At 37.1% G+C, this 13,905-nt stretch overlaps 1 protein-coding gene across 1 annotated transcript in view; it reads right to left on the reverse strand.

The window, feature by feature from the left end:
• Positions 1-10,749: 10,749 nt before the first annotated feature.
• Positions 10,750-13,905, reverse strand: part of LOC126162561 (uncharacterized) — a 113,948-nt gene continuing 110,792 nt past the window's right edge. The window contains exon 10 of the mRNA XM_049919150.1: positions 10,750-12,724. Within this exon, the coding sequence (XP_049775107.1) occupies positions 12,409-12,724 (316 nt within the window). The 3' untranslated portion in view covers positions 10,750-12,408. The remainder of the gene's footprint in view (positions 12,725-13,905) is intronic.

Consider the following 13,905-nt stretch of genomic DNA (forward strand, 5'->3'; position numbering starts at 1 on the left):
CTGTCTTCATCTTGATACACTGTCTTCTCTGTACCTACTGTTTGCAAGAACAAGAGCAGGGGAAAATAATCTTATAATATCAGAAAAGGGATTTGATGACCTTAATGTTTCAGTCAGTATTAAAAGAAAGCAAACCTGAAGAACACAAATAAAGAAGAGAGTCAGTACATAGATAGATTAAAATAGCAGACTAGAATGTATGTACGTAAAAAAAAGTCAAATGAAGTTTTGGCTGTTGTACTGTTCAGTCCAAAGAGGGATCGATGCTATCCTGTCCAAGCCTTTTCATTTCTGTGTAACTACTGCAACAAAATTTGCTTGTTGTATTAATCTCTTGGTCTCTCTCTACAAGTTTTGGCTCCCACACATTCCTCCAGTACTAAATTGGTGATCCCTTGATGCCTCAGGATGTGTCCTACCAACCAGTCCCTCTTTTAGTCATGCTGTGATACAAATTTCTTTTCCCCCCAATTCTGTTCAGTACTTCCTCATTATTTACATGATGTACCCATCTTTTTGTAGCACCACATTTCAAAAGCTTCTATTCTCTTCCTGGCTGAACTGTTTGTCGCTCTAGTTTCACTTCCATGCAAGTCTACACTCTTGACAAATACTTCCAGAAAAGACTTTGTAACACTTAAATCTCCATACAGTATCAACAAATTTCCCTTAATTTTATATACACACTACTTCAACCATCATCAGTTATTCTGCTGCCCAAATAACAAAACTCATCTACTACTTTAAGTGTCTCATTTCCTAATCTAGTTCCCTCAGAGACACCTGATTTAATTCAACTACATTCCATTATCATTGTTTTGCTTTTGTTGATGTTTATCTTATATCCTCCTTTCATCTTCATTTACATCCTCTTCCCTCTCTATAATATTACCTTCAAGTTTAATTCCTTTGTATAGCCCTTCTATATATTCCTTCCATCTATCAGTTTCCTCTTCTTTGCTTAATACTTATTTCCCATCTGAACTCTTGATATTCATACTGCTGCTTCTGTTTTCTTTAAAGAGCTCTTTAATTTTCCTATAGGCAGTATTTATCTTTCAATGAATAGGAGTAGCAGAGAGAAATTATATTACACTAATCAAAGTACGAAAAACAGCATGAGTATTTAATAGTTACTAAAAAAATGTCTTGTGCTTCGAACCACAGTTATTTGATGCACTTAATTATTGTAGGTGATGCAATAAAATGTCTGAATCAGGTAAAAGGTGTCTCCCACATGTACCTCTTTGACTTTATATCTGGATTTTTTTCACACTTATGGAACTGACTTAAAAGTTCACAGCAATTTTATTCTCAGGTCAGTGAAAACCTAGCAGCTCTTGATTCTCTATGTTTTTTGTATGGCCAACTTGAACTCCCCACTTGCCTGTTACATCTCTGGTGACTAGTCACAATGGTTTGAACACTCCAGTTCAATTTCTGTTTTATGTTCTAGATTTATGACTAGCTAATCAGTTGATGAATTGATCTTTTATTGTTGTTTAATGCATTTTACCCTAATTTCTTGTTTCTGACTACACATATATTCAGAATACAATAATAACTATTTGAGATACACATTTATTTAAGCTGATATTACTACAAAATATGTTATCTGTTTATACAAACACAGTGTTTCAAATCAAGTGCAACTTTGTGATCAACTTGATGGTTTTTTATTAGCCAAGTTAGCTAAAAATATGTCTGCTCTGTTAAGTACTGAATTAATCTAATGGCAACAAATGGAAATCACAAGTAAATTTTCTCACAAATTCTAATTCAAAGGTAAGAAGTTCTTGCTTGTTTTGTTAATCAGCATTTGGATCACCAACAACTATAGCAACATGGGACATTCCACAACCATCAGAAGAGTCCAGTGAAAACATGAGAGACCAAATGATAAAACTACAGGTATGCAAATAGCCATAAATATTAGATCAACCAAAAACAAGGAGACTTTAGTCAGATTACTCATGTAAAAATAAGATAAGTTAGTATCAACATCAGTCTTGAAATGTTTATTTCCCTCATTATGAGACTGTCACACACAGTGTATCAACTGAATAGTTCTCATTTGTAGCATGTTATGAATGGTTTAAATCACATCAAAATTGAATGTGGGCTGGAGTAATCGGGCATAATTAATGGCATCTCACATGCACATTGTGCAAGAAAGGATACCTCCCTCATCATTGACATTAGCCTACTCACAGAACACACAGAATCCCAATGATTTTTCGATCAGGAGACTGTAGAAGTCAAGGAACTTGTCCAAGTCTGCCCATCCACTGATCAACCTACCGTGCACTAAGTCACACTTGATCACACATAAAGAAATATACAGATATGCCACTTTACATCTCCCAATACAAATCATCCACATAAACAGCTAATGTGTTGTGTGCTACACTAGGTCACAAACTTTCAAGAAGGAACTCCCTCCCACACACCAGCAGTTATAAAGGACAGTCTCACAATTTGAAAACAAAGCATTTCCGGACCCATGTTTATCTCAACTTTCTCTTGCTTTTATGTGAGTAATAAAACACCTAAATATCATCCATAAGTTTCATACAACTTACATGATAGTTGATCAGAAGCCACTTGATTAAGGCTACCCATTTAAATTTTTGCAGTCAACAAAATTATTTGCTGTAAAATTTTCTATGGCAGTTCTTAAAACTCACATTTTCTATCATTTCATGCAAATGGCAGGATGACTATTTTAAAAAATGGTTCAAATGGCTCTGAGCACTATGGGACTTAACATCTATGGTCATCAGTCCCCTAGAACTACTTAAACCTAACTAACCTAAGGACATCACACAACACCCAGCCATCACGAGGCAGAGAAAATCCCTGACCCCCGCCGGGAATCGAACCCGGGAACCCGGGCGCGGGAAGCGAGAACGCTACCGCACGACCACGAGCTGCGGGCGACTATTTTAAACAGGACCATGGTAGATTCCTCCTCCATCCTTATCTACCTCCACCTTCAAATGTCTCGGTGTTGATAGGACATTAAACCCTCCACACACTTCACTATAACCAGTAACATTATTCAGTGGCACAATACATGAGCAACTGATAATAGTGAACTAAAATATGTGACTAACACTAGCAAAATTTCATGACCTTGGTACTGACGATATGACAAATGACATCATTATGCAAAATTATGGTGGTACACGACCTTACTGACTATCAGAAATAAATGAAATGTAACAATATAAGGAAAATAATAGTTGCTACTCACCATATAGCGGAGATTCTGAATTGTAGAAAAGCACAAGAAGAAGACTGTCAGAAAGTTAACAATACCTTTATCAAAAGTAAACAACACACACACACACACACACACACACACACACACACACACACACACATATGCAAACACCACTCACCCATACATGACTGCAGTCTCTGGCAGCTAGACCCAGAAATGTAATCACTTCTGACAATCAAAACTTTGACTGAATTAATGTGGCCACACACACATACACACACACACAACTCTGTACAACCAACAAAATTCAGTTCGAGGCAATTGTTGAATAAAATAGGTAACATCAAAGACTTCATAACTATCAATGTTTTCAAGAAGATGAGTTACTCACAGTGATACAGGATATTAACTGACAATAAAACAGACCGGCTGGGATTTCTCGATTCTTCTGTCTCACTGCCTTATAGTTATGAAAAACTTTTTGCGGTGGGCAAATAAATAATTATTATATTTGTATCACTTTGTACAGTATATAATACTGAATGGTGTAAATAACTTTATTAGTAAGAGTGGCATGGAAATAGAACTAGTCAACCAATATTGTAAAAACTGTTGTAAGTTCATAGTTTATCAAATAAAATGTTAAATTATAATTAAGAGTGTCTACTTAAGCCTGTATCCCCTTATTTACCTCGCATGCCCAAAGTAGTAGTACCTTTAAGTTGAAAATTTTCAAGTCTTTTCCATCTACGTGCTACTACATAAAACCAATTTTATCATGCCATGTGTGTTTCACCTTTATTTTGTGAAAGAAATCATAACTGATCTGAAATCTATACACATTATAAATTAAACTCATCACCCATGTTTTTCTATCTGCATGTTATGACCAATATTCATAGTTGTTATATGGATTTTGATACAATTTTCATTGATAGATAGCTTCATTTAGGAGGAATTTTTGTGTGTATAGTTGATTGTTTATAGAAATGGTAAGTGTGTAATATGTGTTTTGTTACTTGCACCATATTTAATTGGCTTTTGGAGTGATATCTTGTGGTAATGATGAGAGTTACAAGTTGGTCAGCTAGAGAAGAGGCAGTATCTGACAGGAAAGCAGCAAATGACAGCTGTAGCTCCAGAGAGCACCAAAATTCGACTAGAATCTCCGTATATAATAAAATAAAGTCTCCCGTCGTGTTTTTGTGTCTTATGTGAAGGATAATCTCATGAACTACTGTAGGGATTATGGTATGGTCTTCATTAATAAACTGATTCCCGAGTAGGGTTTCTGTATATCAGTTCATATTGCAAACAAGTCATCCGGTCACAGATACTTAAGGTACCAGAGCAAAGCTGGGACAGGTCGCTAGTACATACATATTTATGTGTATATCTTTTTTCTTTACATGTTGTACACTGTACTTTCAAGTTAGGAACAGTTCTGGTACTTACTGACTTTTTATAATACACTAATGATTCAAATTTATGCTTACAAAGGTCTGTGATGGTACTCTACATGTGAGCTTTCTTTACTAGTTGTAAAGCTGTTGTTCTGATCCCAGTCTCTTGAAATTTTGTTAGCACATAACTGAGAATATATGTGTTATGACCTGTATCAAAACTGGAAGAACTCATCATAGAAGTCTAAATGGAAGATAGTCAATTCTGTTTAGAAACTTTTCAGTAGTATTATGATTTCCTATCATACTATTTGTGATCACCTTTGAGATTTCTTCATGTGTTGACTGTTCCACCAAATGCATTCCCTTCACATAAAGGCACACTTGGTTGAGCTAAATTAGTAGTTGCTTACTGTAAGAGGACCTGCGAACAGTGAGTGGTGTCTCATTCACAAATGGCTCTTTAAGAGTACTTCTTGAGATCCATCCAACTGGTAGGCCACAGGGACACATTACAACTCTGCCAATCTATGTCTACATCTGTATTCTGCAAGGCACTGAATCTTAGGTCAACCATATGTGTCACAGGAAGTTGTGAGGATGAGATAAGAAGGCAGCTCACACTAAGGTGAGTGGCTATGAAGAGGCTCACCAATGTAGAGCACAGCAGAGAGATTATGAACAGTACGAAGATCTAGCTTGTTGAAACACTCAAGTTTTTGGTGGTTTTTATGGTTGTGAAATATGGATCCTTAAGGCAGAGGCAAGCAGGCACTGACGCCCTTGAGCCTTGGTGCTGGCACAAGATGCTGCACATAAAACTGCCGAAATAAAAACTGTGCCCATTATTAAGCTAAGTAATATCTTCAGGCACCTTTCGTCTCATGTCAAACAAGAAATTCACCAATTCTTTGACCAGATCATATGAAGAGACGGAGAAAATCCAGAAAAGCAGCCACGGAAGGAAAGATCAAGGGCATTAGACTTAAGGGAGATAGAAGCAAGCACATGGAAGATCTCCTATTCACCTCTTAAACAGGCACTAGGAGAAGCTGGTAACCATTAGGGATGGCAACGTTATCTTCATAGGTTCACATCACACAGCAATGAGTACGACAACTTGTCGTGGTGGTGACTATGACAATGTGACACCCACACAAGGAGCGGTACAACCACTTTGAAGATGGCCACTCATAAGAGGACATCAAATCATGTTAAGACCGACCCACAACAAGCCAAAATGACAATCTCATTGAGCAAGTGCAGACTCTGATCATGGAAGAACGTCGTATCATAGTACAAGAACTTGTGAAGGAGGTAAGCATTAGTTTGGTACATTCAATTTGGACTCATGATTTGTGCAAGAGGAAAGTGTCCACGACATTCTTACTGAAACTTCTGACAATCGAGCAGAAGCAACACAATTCTGCAAATTGCATAGGATATGCTAGACAATGAAAATAGTAACCACTTTCGCAAAACCATGACCACAGTCAAGGAGACGTGAGTTTATGGGTACAACCCAGAAACCAAGATTCAGTCATCACTGTGAAAAATCTGATGTCCCTGAAGTCAGACGAAAGCATGACAGATTCACAGCATTGTTGAGGTCACACTGACAGTTTTCTTCGACACTCAACAGTCGATGCATCATGAGTACGCATCACAAGGAATACTACCAGGAGGTTCATTATAGCCTTTGTTATGCTGTGTGGTGCAAATGACTGGATCTGTTGACAAAAAGAACTTGGCAGCTATAATGATAACATACCTGCGCATTCTGTGCAACTGATTCATTCTTTCCTTACCAAACACAGCATTTCTACTATTAGTCAGCTTTCCACCAAGATGACTCTGTGTGACTTTTGAATATTCCCAAGTTGAAAATGCCTTTGAAAGGAACATGATTCGTGTCAAGAGCAGAAATCACGTAGAATGTGATGCCCCGGCTCCTCACCATTCCAAAAGATAAGTTCCAGAAGTGTTTCCAACAATGGTGAGAACACTGGGAGAAGTGTGTGCGTCACCAAAGAGACTACTTTGAAGAGGACGAGGATTCTGTACCTACAAATATTACTTACAGTCAAAGGTTCGATACTTTTTGAACACACTTCATGTTTTTATATAATTCTGAGTGTTGGGTACCCCCTTGTATAGTGGGATTAAAATTGACTTATTACATTTCTGCATGGAGCAAGTGGAAGCGAGTGTTGTTGCCAGCAATGCGTCTAAGATTCCATGCCTACTTTCCATGTGAAGTAATTAACCGGCCCTATGGTTCCACAATTGTTGTCCAAGCGGCAGGGAAAAATCGTCACTGCCCTCTTCTTGGGACCCATAACTGGAGCTGGAGCCAACAGGAACAATAATCTTTTAGATCTAATCTAAATCTCTCCTGTTTCCAGCAGATAAGGTTCATAGAAATGGCATGACACTTCATTGAGTGCCACTACCATCATCTTCTGACAAAGCGATGAAACGAAGTTTTGGTTATCCTCATACAAGCACTGGAGGAGGAGGAGTAGTAGTAGTAGGAGGAGAAGGAGGAGTAGGAGGAGGAGTAGTAGGAAGAGGCACTCATGCTTGTCCTCACTACAGGATGATCCTTCTCATTCTAGAGTCTCAGTGGGCTACACATCCTTCTCATATTCCTCAAACTATCCCTCTCCTCTCCAGCAAAGAAACTGGTAAGTTTTGAAAACTAGGATAGTTTTAAACTTTTATATGGGTCTAGTACTGCACATTTTGCCTCTTGATGGTAAGTAACGGCCATGAAGAATTTCACTCAGTCCATTATGTAGCACGTGCTTTTACAAGACGCAGATAACTGAACTTTGGGTAAAAAAGATACCGAGTGCATAGAAGTGATATAAAAGCACACACACACACACACACACACACACACACACACACACACAGACAGTTTCAAGTAATAGGATGAACAACAATAAAAACTACTGATAAGATATATGAAGAGACATGGGACTAATAACAGAAAAATATGTCAAGTGGCACATAATTCAAATTCATCAAATTATTCCACATACACTGCCTGACAAATGTGAAGCATTCTGAAAGAGAGGAGGGTACGAAATTGAACATCACAAATTGAGAGGGTATGTGATGTTATTTCAGTGATTACAAAATTGAGTCAAATTCACAAATAACTTAGCAGCATATGCCCAATTATCAGTACGATGATATGCCCCACCTGGCCTGGATGCTCACACTGATTTGGGTGTTGTATCCTCTACTGAGGCAAGCTGGCCAACAACTATTTGCAACTAGTCCTTGATATCCCGGATACTGACACTGTGACAGAATTGACCTCAAATGTGGTCCCATACATTCTATTGGGGACAGATCTGGGGATCTTGCTGGCCACGGAAGTAGCTGAAAACAACACAGAAAGTTCAGACATGTGCTGCATGGAGGAGCAGTGTCCTACTGAAAAACGGTTCCACAATACCGCCACATAAGAAGTAATACTTGCAGATTCTAGATGTCCATGACACATTGTTGTACCATCACAGTTCCCTCTACCAATATCAGCCACAACCTAATAGCTCCAAACGTGCTGATTACAGCAACACTGCTATGCCTGTCCTAAACATAGGAACAATGGGACTGCTCACCATACTTTTCGATGAGGGTCAGCCAGGGTAGTGCAGAAACATGATTCATCACTGAACACAACATGATTCCATTCATGCTTCCCAGTCACATTACCACTCCAAACATAGCTCTTTATGCTGTGGTGTTAACGTCAGCCCAGGGCATGAGATGGTAATTCCCTAGTCCACCTGCTGTTAGTCTCTGAGTAATGGTATGCGACGACACAGAATGTTAGGAGTCCATTACTTTTTTTCAGACTGCAAGAGCACAAGTGTTGATGTGATGGATTAAAACTTGCTTGGTGCACAATATGGCAATCATCTCTTGAGGTGTTCAGATATGGTGCACTGGGACCTTGATGACAAATATTTCTGCCCTCACATTCCCATGCAATCCAACATCAGGCCACTGTCACTTCTGAATGTATTACAAATTTGTATAATGCACGATTCAACCAGCCAGTCAAATGGAGATCCACAATGAGGCCACTTTGAAACATAATAATAATGCTGTCTCTCACAAACACGTAGCATCGCTTTTCCTTCAGTGATCACTCAATGTCTGGCACTGTTCATACCTCATACACCCTACCAGGCCTGATAACAATAGTAAACAATGAACAACACTTATGTGTCCGGTGACTCTTCTGTCACAGAGAACTACAACTCTTAATCATTTACATATGTGCCAATGGTCTATACATGTCTGAAATTACATTGATACCCAGCCATCTCTTCGTATATCTTTTGATGATTGTCCTGGTATGATTGATTACAATAGTGAAATAGCTTAAGGTTTCAGTTAGAGGTTGGAGATGTATTTGCATATGCACATTAGTTTCTAGTGACTTTCGTTGTACATACTTCATGTAAGCAGTTTCACTGTAGCTCCCAAGACCATACAAATACACTATGAAACTTTTAAAGAAGAAGAAGAAGAAGAAGACAATGAAGAAGAGGAGGAAAACACAAAGAAGAAAGAAAAGCTAAGAATTTTAAATTTGGCCTCTAATCTCTTTCCACTGATTTCTAGCGTGATCAACCAGCAATCGGTTTAAATTTTTTACACTCTTGTGATAGTGGGGAAACTGCAGATCACCTTTTCCCTTTCATTTTGAGACAAAGTGCATCCTCCCCCTGCAAGTCGTAATGGACATTCAAAATACATGCTTCTCTCTATCCTCCCATGATCAAAACATAACATTAGTTAATATAATTGTATAGATAAAAAAAATCTACTCATGAAGTGGCAGCAGGAGAAAATACACACAGAAGATGATGAAATATGCAAGCTTTCAGAGACAGTGATTGTTTCTTCTGGCAGAAGGGTTGAAGGGGAAGGAAGAGGGACGAAGGAAAACGTATGTTAGTTATGGTTTTGTATTAAAGTGGAAGTAATTCACACCACTCTACAAGCAGCAGTCCATATTTGAATTATCAGAAATAATCAGTCTTCTGGTGAGAGACTTGCTTGGACAATCAACAGAAACTATTCATGTCCTGTACAATACTTTTTAATTTTCTTTTCATTTAACTTATATTCTTTAACAATGAATTAACAAATATAAAGTTTGTACATATCAACACTGTGAACTGGGATGATTTCAGAATGCACAGTCATATTAGTCTACAAGAAATTCCTTGTATCCTCACACTCATCCTTGCTATTGAGTCACATGGTCTTTACTGGCACATCAACGTAGGCACTGGCACGAATTAAGTACACAACTGAGGGTTAATTTACTTCAGCTTGAAAATTACAGTGATGCTCACCAGTCAATTCAGTTCACCAAACTGTAATACAAGTTATTGCATCTGTTCATGAAAGGACAACTGGCCACAGACAATTTACCAGCAAAATATTTAAATAAATCATAAAATAATACTGTCGTAAAACATTTTAGCATAACGGACAACACAAATAAAGATGATCTTTGATAATTACAAATTTAGCAATTAACACCCACACAAAATAAATTAAAATACCAATGTCAACAGACATCACAATTACTTCCAATATACAAGCAAGAAAACAGAATATTATTTGCAAGTAATAAAATTTCAAACAGTGCTAGGAATACAAGAGAACTCTGAGTACTATGGGATAATTTTCAATATATGAAGTATCTAGATCTAAAACATCAACAACGCATAATAGCAAAAAGTTAATAACAGCAAAGCACAAAGATGAATTGTAACAAGCATTTCCTGAATTTTATATGAAGAAATAAAAATTATGGAGGAAAATAACCAGTAACTTATGAGAGTCATGAGATATAAAATCTGAAGTATTAAACAGTGCTACAAACAGAACTCATGTTTTTTTAGTAAATAACACCAACCAAAAGAAATCTTTGGGAGTAAAACATATCAAACAAATATAGTCTCTTTTGGCGAAAATGACAAGTAAGCAGCTTGCTGCAGTCTAGTTCTGAAATGAACATATTATTCTGCTGGTTTCTGAAGAAAATTTCATCAGAAAACTGTTGTTGTTGTTGTTGGTGGTGGTGGTGATTATGGCGAGAAGGAAGAGGGTGAAACAAAATGTAGACATATAGCCTATTTCTCTCCGATAGCACCAAAAAGGTCATCCTCATTTGATAAATGGTTCAACAGCGTTAAACTCTCATTTTGTGAGACACCGTAAAGATGACTGGAATCCAACCCAGAACATTGATAAAGTTCACAAATTAGGTACTTAATGCCACCACCACTCATCCCCTTGTCAGTCAAATAATGGTGTAAAAATTCCATCCATAACGATAATTCAAACCACATACCTCTGAGCTGAGAACCATCATCGAAGTGTGCAAAGTGATCTTTGCTATATGGGAGGTTTAAGAAAAGTTTATGATGCCAAAATCACCAAGTCAATAGGAATTCACACAGTGTGTATTGATTCACAGAGAGAGGTGGTGAGAAAATTCTTTAACTTCAAAATTCGAACAATGAATGTATGTATTTGTTACTGTTTATGTTATTATATTAAATAGAGGAATCAAACTGGGAAAATGAGAATATTTAGAATATTTTCTTTCCAGAAATGGTTAAAACACACAGTTATCTTTGGAATAGTAAGTAAATTTTGCACGTAAAATTCATACTGGATGAATAAAAAAGTTTTTGTAAGATAAAGCTGTGAAAGAATTGCATATCTATGTGAACATTGTCACATACAAGAAAGAAAGTGTTGCAAAATTTAATTTCAGGTCTGTAAATTTATTTCGTATTTACTATGGATCAAACATTACATAGCCTTAAGCAGGATTTCAACATAATATGGTTTACTTTCAAAACTTGGATAAAGCACCAAATCTGCACACTTGTCTTAACTGTCCACCAATCTCCCAATTTTGACAGCACTTTTAAAAAATAAACTCTGGCTGTGGTCAAGTGGAGTCAATAAAAGCAGTGGTTGACACTCTTAAAATATCAGGCTCTTCCGAGATGGAGAAGACATCCTCAGATGTAAATTTCTTTGTAACAAATTCAGGAGTCTGGGGAAGTGTGAGCTGAGACTGTTAACTGTTGTGAGTAGGCAATGATGAATCACAGGATATACAAAAATAGTTCATTAACAAAATTTAAGACTGCAGGAAATTAAAATAAACCATTAATTACAACATGAACAGAGACAATTCTAGCTTGTGAACAATACTGACACACAAATTTGTGGTTATATAACTGATGCCAATAATTCATCACAAAACAAATTCACTGACAAGGTAAGTAGCAAAGAGAAAGAGTGTATAAAACATCATTTTTCTGTGGTAATACAATATGACAAAGACAGCACATAAATACACTTGAAGGTAGCCATTTTGGAATGAAACTGATAAAATGACAGTATCAGATTACTATTAAAACACAGAACGGTCTGCTGAACACACAACATCTAAATTATATACACTATACAATCAATATACAGGATAATCATCTGAGCAGCACAACTTATAAGAGCTATACATATGAGGCAACATAAAAAATGTCAGAGTACAAAAAGTTACAAAATTATCAGCACATAAACATCTTTCTTAAAATCAAAGAAAGACTACCACAATAACTTAAAAAATTACGAAGTAAATGTCACCACTATTCAGAACTGCTATGACATATCAGTTTGCATGATATAGTATGTTCATGCTTAAATTCGGCAGAGACATTATCATGAAGATGAGTCATCAGATTCTTCTCGTGTGGTCACAGTTTTGACCATATGCTTAGCCACAGAAACCATGTCCTCATGCATGAGAGCTGAATAAAGTTCGCCAAAAGTACAACTGCGAGGTTTTCGACCCTTCCACTCAAGTAACATCTGATACGCACATTCCCGGAAGCCTATGGAGTGATGAGCATGTTCCAGATTTAGTAATACCTGCTCCTCAATGCCCAATGTACGACCAAGATTGCGCCAGTCCTTCCGAACAATTTTTGATGAAATCTGCCAGAGATCCTTATCACTCAGCTTACGTGGATTTTTTCTGTCCAACAGAAAAACATCAGAACATTAGGTTTAAAGCATTAGAAATAAAACAACGAACACATTACAAATGTATGAAACATTTGGTCTAAATGAATACACATTATATATTTTTTCAATTGGCTTTTGCGAACACAGTAAAAAATAAATATTCTTTTCAGTCGCCCAGCAAAGTCATCAATCTTAAAGGTTGAACCCTGTTGTCATATGTAACACACATTACACAACAACATCAAACACACACAATGACATCTAAAGTCAACGAAGAAGAATAAGAAATATATCACCTGGGTGAGGAAAAGCCTTCAGAGAGTCGAACATTGCAGTTGGTTGCTCTAACAGGCAAGGGGCAAATGATTTTTGACAAACAAAAGCTGGATGCAAGTGTAATGAGAGTGATTCAAGAAGTGTTGAGTGAATAAGAATTAGCAAATATTTTACCCAGAGAGTTGAACTTTAAGAAGATTTTGTCTTATGCAATATTACCCAATATATCAGTCATCAGTGTGCAACTACTGGTCCTACTGGCACGGTGACTGACAGGACAAAATACTGAATACCATGTTTGAAATGTTTACTGAGGAGGACTTTACCATGGTTCACCCTTTTGAGCACCGAATAAAACATGCTTAAACAACATGTAAAAAGATAACTGATCACAAACTAAAAAGCAGCTAAACTTGTTCAATAGAAGGCAAGCCATTGGATTTGACAGTATACCCATCTGGTTCAACAGAGATGATGCAAAATAATTTGCTACTCTTCCTGCAACAAGTCAATGTATATTTCTAGAGCAACTGGATAATCCTCAGGTCATTCTCATTTTCAAGAAGTGTCATTGTACACGTGCATTGTCTGCTTCTGTTGCAATCTGTTGCCAAATAATGAAAAATGTTTTATTTTTGTGTTTTATGAGTCTTCTAGAGAACATTTATCTCTACTGTAGGAACTGACATACCATCCTCCACCAATGATTGTGAGAAAGCCAGTTCTTTCTGTCTGACTGTGAGATGCATAAGGCTCTTTCTGTCTGACTGTGAGACGCATTACGCTGTAGATGGTAGCAACAAAGTCAATGTCGTCTTCCTTGATTTCTGGAAGTCTACAATGTCACCTGCTGAGGAAAATGTAATTACAGAATCTAGGACCAGGTTTGTGACTTGACTGAAGACTTCCAACAAA

Source organism: Schistocerca cancellata, chromosome 2, assembly GCF_023864275.1.
Source record: "Schistocerca cancellata isolate TAMUIC-IGC-003103 chromosome 2, iqSchCanc2.1, whole genome shotgun sequence".
Classification (NCBI taxonomy): Eukaryota; Metazoa; Arthropoda; class Insecta; order Orthoptera; family Acrididae; genus Schistocerca; species Schistocerca cancellata.